General features: G+C 39.1%; 1 protein-coding gene across 1 annotated transcript in view; it reads left to right on the top strand.

The window, feature by feature from the left end:
* The first annotated feature begins 3,768 nt into the window (after positions 1-3,768).
* The window catches only part of TACR3 (tachykinin receptor 3), a 39,146-nt gene continuing 29,917 nt past the window's right edge, over positions 3,769-12,997 (top strand). Inside the window, exon 1 of the mRNA XM_042049891.1 lies at positions 3,769-4,530. Coding sequence (XP_041905825.1) covers positions 4,055-4,530 — 476 coding nt within the window. The 5' untranslated portion in view covers positions 3,769-4,054. The remainder of the gene's footprint in view (positions 4,531-12,997) is intronic.

The following is a 12,997-nucleotide window of genomic DNA, read 5'->3' as shown; positions in this document are numbered from 1 at the left end:
AAGAAAAGCATAACTATTAAATCTGCCTTCTAGTCAAGATGCTAAGTCAAGAGCTTAGCTTCCACTCTGGCTATGTAGGAGCCAGCTAAGCTGGAACTGTGAAGAAATAGCTTCAAACTATATAACACAAAGAAAGAAGTAGAGACAATCACAGCTACTTTTCTGTTCACACTTCAGATATTTCTTTTACATTTCCTAGTGTTTCTGTGAAGCTGGGAATGGGGAGCTGCTAATAGTGGCAAGCTTAACCACAGTTTAAAAATACAACATGCTTTTACACAAGCACAAAGTAGCAAATCAGTGGAAAAGCAAAGGAGCAAATGACCATCAGCAAATAGCAGATAGCAGACGACCAGAAAAAAGTCACTCTAAAATTGAGTAGTCTTACAGAGCGGAAAATCAAACATTCCCACTGCAAGTATGCATAAGCTGGAATGGCCAAAAGTTAGCGTAAGAAATCACATACCTGTAAGAGTTGTGGAAGAAAATGCCAGCACAGTTACCCTCTATTGTCTAGGAGATACTGAGAAAAAACACAGATCCTTCTCTTTTGTACTACTCGTTTGCATAAGGTGCATCCCAGTTAGGCATATTATGCTACTCAGAAGTTATTAATACAAACATTTTCACCAAAGTCACTGTGGAACTTTTTTGAGAAACTCAATACAGATAGCTTTCAGCTGACTAAACTCCAATCAGTACATGTGTAACCAATACAAATTTTGATGGAGAAGCACAGCTGACATCTCTCTATATATGTGAATTTCCCCTATAGATAAGATCTAATTAATGACTGGCTGCCTAGCATCTTTTCTTATTTAGTTAAGTAAAATTTTAGCAAGGCAGGTCACCCTATTTTTTTGCTGTAGCCTTTTGGGTGTAGGACAATCTAGTTTTTCTCCAATTGATTGTACCAAACTGCTTCTCTATGGTTTCAGTAAGAATGAATGACAGAACACAGAGAATTTATTCTAACAAATTTTTACATCTCCAAAAGGAGCCATAAATATTCCCCACAGGAGAGTGATCTAGCTGCCCAACATTTGTCCTGTGCTGTTCAGTTTCTCACTTTTCAAAACAAAGCAACTCCGGGTAATTAGCCACCTCTTCTGCCAGTTTCAGATGCATACTGCAGGCCAATAACATTCACCTTACTGAGCAAATGACTAATAAAAAAATCTAGGTTGTCCTTTTATGCTAATGGTACCCCACAGTTTTTCTTCTCATCTATGGGGGAGAGGGGATGGGGAACAGCATAGCATATAAAAATTTCCCTACAGGAAAGGCTTATTTCCTCAGGGTACCTCTGAAGAAGAAAACAGAATGAATGATACTTTGATTTCTACACTGCAAAGCTGACACTCCTGTGTTGGTGGCCTGGCTGACATTTCATAAACACAGACTACAAAGCGCTCCCTGATTTGTGTTTAAAGGAAGCCTCAAGGACTCAGTTTACCTATAGCTCTGCTAGAATAAGGAAACGTTACCTTGTACTGACTTCTCACGTTGTGACTAAGAATGCATTAAAAACAAATTCCTTTGGGGGCACTGTAGATGATTAGGAAAAAACACATGGGAATGGTCTCTCCTGAAACCCTGACATGCAATGGCAAGCAGTTTTTCAAGACAAAGCTAGAATAAGCCTCATTCCAGAACAGGAAATTAGACTTCTGCTTTCAAACTCAAAATCCAGCCCCTAGTTTGCAGCACTACTGCATATTGCACATTTTTCAGGAAAACATGAGACAGAATTTGCAAGTGTGACCAGAATGTGACTCCATGAACTATAGCAAGTAGTTCAAACAGATCCTTTATGTTCCTATACAGGGAAAGTTACCACAGTGCTCTACAGGACTCTGCTCCTGTATGTTTGCACTCTGCTGCACACTTGTCAGTACAGCGTGCACGAAATAAGGTACCTGTGTCTCTGCTGAAATCAAGGGAAAGGAATAATAGAGCTGAGGTTGGGAGAGCTGGATGGAAGCAACAGAAGCATGTGGGACACTTGTGCTGCTGGTGTGGGAATGTGAAAAACACATCAGCTTAGTAAAAGGATAAAGTCCTAGTCCTAGTTTGTTCCTAGTTTGGCATAAAGGTAGAAAGGTATAGGCTACAGGGCTGGGTTTGTACTCTCTGGCTTATAGCCATATGAAAATCTTGAATGAAACTGCTGGAGTCAAGAGCTGAGTGTCCAAGTCTCTGCTATAACTAGTCAGTCCATTGTTCCTCACTCTTTGGAACCACCATTTGAATTTTTTCATCTCTCAAACTCAGAGATTTTCTACCATGCCTTTCTTCAGGCTCACCTCCAGGGAGAGGAAGAAAGAAGAGGTAGGTGGAAGATTTAGAATTCAAAATGGAACTGTGGGATTAACTCCAGTGACTTTCCTGTTACAAGCATCTGCAGTGTATGGGTGGGTTCTAGACATGCTATAGCACCAGGTGATTTACAGCAGAGCCTCTGTGGTTTTCAGCAAAGCTTCTAAGCCTGACGTGGGCTGCTGCTTGGGCTGGGGTCAGCTGGTAAAAGCTCATATAGAAACAGCCACAATTACAGTCATTCAAATTAAAACTGCAGTGAAGACCTGACAATTAAAGTGCAGGCACTGCTTCCACTGGGTAAATACATCAGGGAGGACATGGTACACGGGAGTATTTGATTTTTGTTTGAAGCTTTTGTTTAAAAAGTACTGAATGTGTCATTGCTGATAGGGACATTGAATAGCTCCCACTGCTGTGATACAATTGAAATCTCTGCTGATGAAAGTAGTAGCTCTAAATTGTTGAAACATGAAAGATTGTCACCAAAACAGATTTTCTCCCTTAAGAGTGCAGCTTATTGAATAACAAAGGTTTGTTAGTTGAAGTCCCTTACAATCAATCCTTGCATAAAGCATGCATTCTAATGCCAGCTGCTGTTAACATATTAAGAAGAAAACCGATTTGGGATGTGAAAACAACAGGTCTTAAATTTCCTCATTTACCCTCTCCTACCATTATAGAAATCATACAAAAAAGGCACATAAAAATATTGTTTGCTCAAAATAATAATAGTACTAAAAGCAAAATAAATGCAAATCAGTAAAAAGAACTAAAATAATGTTTTCCAAAGACAAAGAAAACAATATTTTGCCCATAACTAGGGACACATATGTTAAGGGCTGCATACTGTTTCAGTAAAAATCAGTGTCTGCTGAATATGCAAATGGCTTTATAAATGTTTCTTGATATCAGTTACGTATTACAGAATGAAAAGTGAAATTAGAGAGCAGCAGGATGTATTTATTTGTCTGAAAGAGTCACTATTCTAAATCTGTAGGTAACAGAATGGTTTAAAGGAAAGTGTGTACTAAATTAAAACACAGCAGCAAAAAAGCAGATCTGAATTGATCTGGAATAAATTCATCTGGAAAGAGCTTTAATAAAAAAGGCAGCCTCAGTCCTGGGATTTTCAACTAAGCCAGCTGATTAGCCCTGCAAATACAAAGCAAAAAGACTATTTAAAAAAGGAACCACAATAATGAAACTTAAAGAAAGACAATATAAAACAAATCTCTCAACATAAATGAGATGAGAATTCATTTTCCCTGTGATGGTCTCCACAGCTTCTGAAAGCGCCTGCTGCTGGAAACGAATGAAATAAAAGGGGAGGGAGAGCAGAGGGAAAGAGGTGTTAGCTTACCAGCCGATGGAGTTTATCGCTCCACTCCCTTCATGACGCTGGGAACTCACAAGCCTATAAAACGTGCCTTGGCTCCCAGTCCCCTTCTCCTTGAGCAAAATCAAAAGCACGAGGCTGTACAGAGGAGAAGTAGGATGCTGTTCTACTCTGAGGTAGCTCTCCTGACGTGTCTGTTACAGCATTTCTAACAGTTTGAGCAGCATAGCCGAAGATTTTTTCTCACAGAGCTCTCCTTCCCAGTACCTGCTCAGCTGCCTTACTTCCCCTTTTCTTCCTTCCCTCTTCTTACCTGGTGCTGGGGATTTTGGAGGGTTGGGAGAGGGAGGTGGGAGAGGTACATCATTTCTGGAAGAGAGGAGAGGAACACCCAAGATGACTTTGGTCCCCACAGCCAACTGGAACATGAGCATGAGCAGCAGGTGGAATGTGAGCCTTGCTGAAGCAGGCAATCCCTGGGGACAGGCACCAGAAGCACCAGCTGCAAATACTTCTGCCCCTGTAGCCTCCTCGGAGGGCAACTTCTCCAATCAGTTCGTACAACCTTCTTGGCGCATTGCCCTGTGGTCTCTGGCTTACGGTGGTGTGGTGGCAGTAGCTGTTTTTGGAAATCTTATTGTCATCTGGATTATCCTGGCTCACAAGCGCATGAGGACAGTGACAAATTACTTCCTGGTGAACCTGGCCTTCTCTGATGCCTCCATGGCTGCTTTCAATACTCTCATCAACTTCATCTATGCACTGCACAGTGAGTGGTACTTTGGAGAGGCTTACTGCCGCTTCCACAACTTTTTCCCAATCACGGCTGTCTTCGCCAGCATCTACTCCATGACAGCGATCGCTGTGGACAGGTGAGAAAAGTTTAGGGGTGAGAGATTGCGATCAGATTCTCTGCCAAAATAAAAATACAGAGATAACAATCATAGTGGTGAGAGGCAAAGACCTCAATAGTTCATTCCTTGTGCTCCTCTGCACTTCTTTAGGATCTCTCCCTAACACACTTTTTCTCCTGGTCTCTGGTCATTCTCCTTCAGTCTTTCATTGTTTTTATTCTTCTGCTTTCTTTTACAATAAACATTTCCTCTCTCTGACTTCAGCTGCTTTCTGTGCTCTGTCTTTTAACACTTTGTAACAGCAGCCATTGCTCAGGGTTTTGCTTCCCATTGTGAAAATAGTCTGTTTCTCAGCCAGTCATCTAATACATACTGACAAGGAGCTCTAGAGATTGTGTGTAAAGGGGGAGGATTTCAAATTTCCTTCTTCTCTGTATTTCTGCAGCTGGCAAAGACATTTGCCTCCTCTTCAGAAATCACTTCAGACCCTGTTTTTAACAGCTTTTCTCACAGACAGCTCTGAGATGCTTTGTTCCTCCTGATTTTAACTAATGAGACTATTTATGTTGCCATCTGTGCATATCTGGAGGTCTGGTAAGAACATAGTTTCAAAGTGCTCTCTTTTTTTCCTGATTTCTTGAAACAAAATAAAGCTTTGTGACTGTCAAAGAAAAAAGGTCAGGGAAAAACTTTACGTTTGTACTCCTGACAATAATGGAATAGGAGAGCTGTAGTACCCATACAGCAAAGGGGAGATGTAGTTCCCAGGTTTCCTACACAGATGCATTGATGGACTGTTTCTCAGAGAGTGCTGCAAGTCTCCCCTGGAAAATGTTTCTTTATTATTGTTTACACATTTGCTGTGCTGGAGAGATAACTTACTGTATTTTCTTTTAGAAAAACACATCTATTTGTGTTTCAGATCTTTTATTCCTTTTAGCAATGCACTGAAATTACTCACTAAACTCCATTCTACATCTTTGCTGAATTGACTTGTCACAACTGCAGTATTTCCAAGTGAGGGTAGTTAAGATTTTATAAGGTTCAATCCACCTTCTGAAAAGTTATTTCTTATTTCCAGGTACAAAAATTGGGGTACGTTGTTGTGCCTTTTGTTTGTGCTTATGGACAAGTTCATAATAATGCTTTTCTGTTTACCCTACTAATTGCAAATTTTTGGTGGCATTCTCAGCTAGATGCATTTCTATTCTGTAAAGCTAGAAATGAAAGAGCAAATGAGATTCTTGGCAACTCTTGTACTTCTCTGCTCTGGGAATGGGTGAAGACATGAGGAAATCAGTATGCTTTCCTCCTGCCAGTGATGTATCTTCTCAACTGTTAGTCCCCATTAAAAATTGAGAAGATAGTGTAACACCAGTGATTGTACCTTTAACCAAGCAAAGATTTCTTTCATTGTCTTTTTGAGTTTAGCTTAAGAGCCTCATCTAGCTTGAGGTTTTCAGAACCATAAAAGAGCTTTAGTTAAAGTATTTAACAGTTAGAGCTGTGTATTTATTAGTTACTGCTGCAGCTCATCAAGGCATTAGTTGAGCAGTTACTTGGATGCTCTGAGTAAGGCTTTATTTCATTTTTCCTGAAAAAATTATCCACAGACATGTAGTACTTACTACTTTGGCAGTTCCTAAATTTATGCTAGGAAACTGGGAACAAAAGTGAATACAGTTCCTTAGGAATCCAAACTGCATTTCCAGAGTGAGAGAAAATAGCTCTGCTCCACACTGACAATGTGCAATGGACAAATATATTGGAAATGTTTTCCTTGGTTTACCAATGAAATGCTGGTGCTCAGAAGTGAGTAAATAACTACTGTTATTCACTCTGATCTACTTCTTGTCTGAAAATCCCCTGAAGAAATCACAATTTGCACCCCATCACATCCTCCAAGTTCACCTGCCTCCAAAGGCAAATCGAAATCTTCCCAGTGAACAATGCCATAGCTGTGTTTAGGTGATCTCTCTGTAGTACCATGCAGCATCACATAAAACAAACAGAAGAGCAGTCTATGCCTCCTTCCCTATTCTCACTGCTATTCCTTTTATACCAAATCACACCTGATGCATTCAGTGCTTTTAAACATTCCCTGGCTACCTCTGAAAAACAATTCTGCCGAGTTGAGGAAACCCAAGGGTCAAAATAGATCCCAAGAAATGTCCTTGGATGTACAGACTGCCCTATTCAAGGCAAAGATCTGCTGGGTGGATGATTTTTAGAAGTTGGGTTCCCATGTGCCTTTCGTAAAAGTTCAGCCAATACTTTAGACAGAACACTCTGCTTTAGTCTTAACCCAGTAAACTCATCTTTAAACATTCTTTTAATTTAAAACAAAACTGCAAATTAGGATAAAGCTGCTGAGGAAACTGAAATGATGGGATCAGATGACTTTCCATTAGAAATTGTTACCATCCCAAAATACTGAAAGGTCATGGGTTGTAACTCACTAAAAAGTATGTTGTGATATTCTCCACTGGTTGCTTTAGAGCATCCAGATGTTCATAGAGTATAAATGTGTCACTGTAAACCTGGACATCACTGAACATAGGTCATGGGTAGTACATGTTTCCTTTCACATCTGATTCTGTAGGGCATTCTAAACTGTGTGAACTGTGAGATTATTGAACTGACACAGAATTTGTGCACTAGGCAGTTCCTGCAGTGGGGTGAGCTGCATCTGGAAGCTGAGGATGAAAGTATCCAAGACTGGTGTAAGAGTACCTGATCATTGAACACAGACTCAAATTTATGTGGGTTTATTCACACTTCTGACCACCCCTTCCTGGTGGTTTTTTTCCCCCCTGCTTTCTCCTTTTCCAACAGGCTATCTGCAGTCTACTATAGAGATGCCATAGGTAGCTTTAACGGAGTTGTCTCAGGTGCCAGAAGCAGCACAGATTTTACACTGTGCTGCTTCATGGGCATTCATTCCTGCATTCTTCTGTAGCTTGTGCTGCACAGTTCCACAGTTACATTGCTTCCAGTGCAACAGTTCCTTTAGCTACCTTATGGGGATAAACTGGTAAACAGTCCAAGACAGACAGAATAGGAGATAATTCTGGAGCCAATATGCCCTTGTCACTGACCAGTGCATGATCCTAAAGGGCCCATCCATGATCCTAAACTCTGTGATCATTGCAATACAGTGTGTGACTGCAGTACTGTTCTTGGACATACTAATGACAGTAAATTAGGCAGAATTTAAGCCACCTGGTCATTGAAGACCCACTGTCCTTTCCTGTGAGATCTTTGCATGCAAAGAAAGTGGCTCAGGTATGCCAGCAATTGATTTTGAGTCCCAAGACTGCCTCATCATATAACCAGTTCTGTGTGTGGGCCTAAAAATTCTCTGCAGATACCTGATGGTTACAGTGCAAGTTTGGGGGTGTAGTAATATAGCATAAAATAACATGCCTTCAGTAGAGCACTTAGTATTATGCATTTTTTCCTGGTTTTAGCACATGTAGAGTATTACTTCCTCAGTTACTTTTCCCTCTGCAATTCCATAATGATTTTCTCATGTCAATGAATTTAACTCTTTTTAAAAACAGCTCCTCTGGACTTAAAGTATTTTAATAGCGATGGTGAGCAGTTGCTAATCCTATTCATATCTTAGCATTTCTTTTTTTTTTCTAGTATGCAAGCAAGTTTTTGGTCTTTGAAGCAAAAAACATTTATGTGACTTTAAAATATATTTAATATACAGTTTTATTTCTCCTCTTGTACAGTCTTTTCTCATTTTTATGAACCTTAGTATTACCTAGTTTCTAGCATACATATATATGTCCTTATTCAATACTTGTCATTCTAGTTTCCCACCTTATTTTCTCACTTTCAATAGATCTACAGAAGTACACATATACTAGGTCAGTTTTCTTTTTTTTCTGTGACATTTTTCAGTTACTGATGGCTGTTAATAATCTCTCTATACACTCATTAGACTCCAGCATAAGTAATATGATACAAGCTTGTAACAGAAGACAGATATGAGGCATAAACACATGATTCACCTTATAAAATAAAACCCAAACTCATCATATATACACACTCACAGCCTCAAAATATCACTTAGGCTCTTCAATCTCTCCAGGTGTATTCCGTAAGAGCAGTTATTATTGTCACAAAATAGTAGCACAAGCCCTATAAATTAATGTTACTGAAATTCTGAAGTAGGCAGTTGGCACACTGAAAAATGTCTTATCTTTCCAGTAGAATACATTTTGGTATCAGTCTCTGCATGATTTCCTATTCCTGGGACAAATTACTCACGGCCTTCATGCACCATAAACATTTTAAACTGATATTCCTTCCAAACTATCTATTATCTAACTGTTATTAAGTATCTGTTACCCACCTTGTGTGCCCAGAAATACTGAAGTACAGGGAAAATGTATGTGTAAAAATGATCTCAAACATTTCTAGCAGGTTAAGATATGGAGTGCACAGGGCATGACCCTGTTTTGTGGTCACATGGTAGCAGCATGAGCAGAAGATGCACACTGAGAAGATCTATTGGTACTTGCATCCTTGAACATGAGCTTGGCACCAAGTGTTTTGTTCTTGGCTCACTGGTCAATGGAGGAGGCTGAAGCAGTCCCAGACAGGAAAGCTGCACTGCCCAGACAGTTGCCAGCCCTGGCAGAGCTTAGCTCAAACAGAACTGCAGCCTTTGGCCTCTCTCTCGTTCCCTTTCCCTCAAATTTAGATGTCTCAAAATAAATTATTTTCATGTAAAAGAAGTGGGAATTTGCACTGAAGACTTGTGAGAGGAAGAACATCAGAACAAGAAAAACAAAAAAGAAGATGGAGTTTTTTTCAGGTTTCTTGTGCTTCACAGGCTAGAGATCTCCCCCTCATACCTGAGAATATTTTCACCAGAAGAAATGGATAGCATTTCTGTCTTTTTTTCCATAAGATGCCACTATACTGTTACCTAGCTTTTCCTAAAGCCTCTGGTGCCACATAACTACAGAAAACACTACCTACCATACCCCCTACTGCCACACTGAAGTGCAATACTACGTTTTTTTCAAACTAATGGATGAGTTCATAATCATGACTTCAGGAATCAGCCTTGGTCACTGCATATCATGAAGGGAAAAAATGCAAGATATGCTTTAGAAATTATCACTATTATTTCTATTCTTACTTTGCCCATCAAACTATAGAATTCAAAGAGGAAATCTCTTCCTCATTTCTCTGTCTTCCTTAAAGAGTATTTGAAGATGAAGCACATCTTATTTGTGCATTCCAGTACCTGGGCTGCCCTCAGAAAAATACTAGTCCTCAGAACTGGAGGGAAAAAGTTGAATAGGAGGGCATTAAGGGTTCAAATATCAAGAGCTGAAACATGAAAGACTCTCTATAACCTGGGGGCCTAAAAATATTTTCTTGGATTTGACAATTCTCTTTCTTTCTCTCCTAGAAAAGAGAAATCATTTCTGCAGAACATTTTGATGCAATGGCTGCAGAATTCAGCATGCAGAACCCTAGGAAAAATAATCCTTTTCTTGCAATGGGACAATTTCATAGTGATCAGGCAAAAAGACAGGATTTTTTTTTTTTTTTTTTTTTTTTTTTTTTGCAGTTTTGGTCAAAATTCATGTCAGAGTTACATTATTAATAACATACTGGGGCAGTCTGGGAAGAAATACAGGCATAACAGCTATATTTTCCTTTTTGTTTTGTACTGAGTAAGTATTTTAAAAGCTGCTTTCAATAGGCACTGTAAAAAATGGAGGTTGATACACCAATATCTTTAGAAATATAAGCCACATTTACAACAGCAACGGCAACTAGCCCCCAGACTCCTTTGTCCAGACAGGAAATATCCGATAAGTTTCAACCTTATGTTCAAACAAGAGGTTCCTTTAAGACAGTCTTAGCCTTAAGTACATCCTCTGATTTATAATTTAATGAAAACTATCAAAATATGTATCTGTGGTTTACTATGCAATGTAGCCTGTGGTACTTCTAAAAGTTAGTCAAGGGTTGAGGTGTGGAGTGTTTTGGGGAGAGAGGTTTGCTTGATTATTTTCTTATATATTATTGCCTAAATGCATGCTTTTCTGACTGATTTACCAACCAGGAGAGAAAGTTGTATCATTCACATATTTGTGTTTACCTAAAATAAAATTATTTCAAAATAAATGCAAAAAGAAGAAGTAAGCCATCTAGATGACAGTGGCAGAAACACAGACACTAAAAGTGGGTTTATGCAGATGGAGCTGTTTCCACAGACTTTGCACTGATACTGGTCCTTGATAGCCCATAGATCACATTAAAAGAAAAGGAGAAACAGAAACCCTTTTGTCAGGGGAAGTCAGTTAGTCTATCATTTTACGAGACAGACCAAAGAAAAGTCTTATCCCTTTTCTATCAATATTCATAGGTATGGAATATATTGTGTAAAATCAATTACATACTCATAAAAATCTAGCCCATTGTCAGTTACCAGATGCTCCTCAAGTAGAAAGCACTGTTTATGAGAGCTCAGCCTTCCTGAAGACTTTCAGTATTCCTGGTTTTCATTAAGAGGTACTTGTAAATAAGGCATTGGAAGCCAGTCCTGATTTCAGAAAAACTTCAGTGTTTCTCCCTTCTCAAAGCACAAACAGCCATTCACCCAGTGTAACACTCATTCCTCTGGGTAAATCAAGGCCAGGTTACACCCCTGGGATATTGCCCACTGATCTCTCAAATGTACCATGTGTTTATCTGACACTTTGTCACACACTCTTTCTTTTTGGCGTTAGCTTTAAGGTGATCACTGCACAACAGACCCTTCAGGCCACCAAAACCAGTCCTTCTCAACAGCCGGTTACAGCCCTACAGAAAAGCCCACAGCCACTCTTCCTGCAGAGAAAGTGAGTCTGAATAAATGAATACAAACCAGTCCTGCAAGAGAAGAAGAAGCCTTGCTCTAGTAGGAGGCAGATAGAGATTAAAGGATACAAAAGTTAAAGACTTGGTTTCCAACATACAAAAAATGCCTTTAAAAGCTCAGTTCATTCCATTACCTTTAGTCTACTCTATATAGCTTACCTTTTGTAGGATTTTCCACAGCAATGTTTTAAACAAGGACAGGGAATCACAGCAATTTCCCTACCTAAGTTTCTTAAATACCAGTTGATTCTAAATACAAAGCCTCAAAATCAGCTTCTGTCTTGAGGGAATAACAGCTTCTGTGTATTCAAGAAGGAAGCATGCTCTCCTGTCTCCTGTTGACAAGCCACTTACATGCAAGCATTATGATTTTTCTCTCAGTCTCTTCCTCTGTCAAGTTCCAATTTCCTGTTGCAATCTGGGACGATTACATTTTGCCCCATGTGAGTTTATAAACACATTGTAAACAGGTGAAACAAATCAGTTAGGATGATTAAAGGCTTCCAACTGTGTCTCCAGATGGGCATTTGTAGGATCCAGTTCTGAACATCATTTTGTTTTAATAACATCTTGTGTATTTTTGCCACAATTTTCTAAACGATGTATTAAAGATGAAAGGTTTTCCTGGCTGTATTAGCCAGTGTATGCTATTTTACAAAAAGACAAATTAGGTTTATTTTTTTATCTTTTCTACTGTTGGGACCATAATACACAATCTTCTTAAGCTTTTATAGTATGTACCAGCTATTTGTCTCATGTTCATTGCAAACTGTAAGAGATACATGATTATGCTGCCAGTAAAACTACTGACTTAAAGAGTGTATAAGTATTAATCAAAAGACGACTGTCTCTACTATTGTTTCAGAGAAAACAGATTTTCTTGATTTGGTGAACCCGAGAAACAAGAACAGAACACTAAACTGTAGATTCTAGACAAACAGAGCAGTTCAGAAGGGAACTAGATCTATTCTGACCCCAGCAGCTAAGAAAAGAGTGCAGCAGCAAGTACACCATGATGCACCAACCATTGTATCATGCAGCCTGAATGATTTCTCATTAAGCTCAGTGGAAAGACTCTTGTTGACTTCAGAAGTAATCAGTTAGGGACAAAGATTAACACAAGATAAAACTGTAAGAGAACTGATGACAGTGAGATATCACATAGTCACAACAAACAAAATCACATGCTAATCATGTGCGTATTAAACTGGAATGCTACCTAAAAATACTTTAGAGTCATACGTAGAAGAAGATGGTGCAGTTGTTGAGCAATCCACATTCTTAGAAGTGCTGGCTTGAGTCTACCTGCACATATTTCCATCCCTGCATTTCTAAATGTGCATATTCAATCTTATAATTATTTTCCAAGTATAAATGTTTATGTTGGGTGGGGTAATAATGATTTCTGCTTGTTGTGATAAATGAATATAATGAGATCATTCCTTTCAGCAATGTATATTTTACATTCTTCATCCCTGCTTTGATGTGTGGAATAAGCTATCTGTGGCATTATCAGCAGCTCCCACTGGAGTGAGAAAGCATTAGAAGTCCAATCTTTAAATCAAACCACCTCAGTGGAAGTTCAGAG

This window comes from Corvus kubaryi, unplaced genomic scaffold, assembly GCF_017639235.1.
Source record: "Corvus kubaryi isolate FWS band 111438036 unplaced genomic scaffold, C.kubaryi_AGA036_p1.0 71, whole genome shotgun sequence".
NCBI classification, from domain to species: Eukaryota; Metazoa; Chordata; class Aves; order Passeriformes; family Corvidae; genus Corvus; species Corvus kubaryi.
This window is presented reverse-complemented; position numbering and strand designations above follow the sequence as displayed.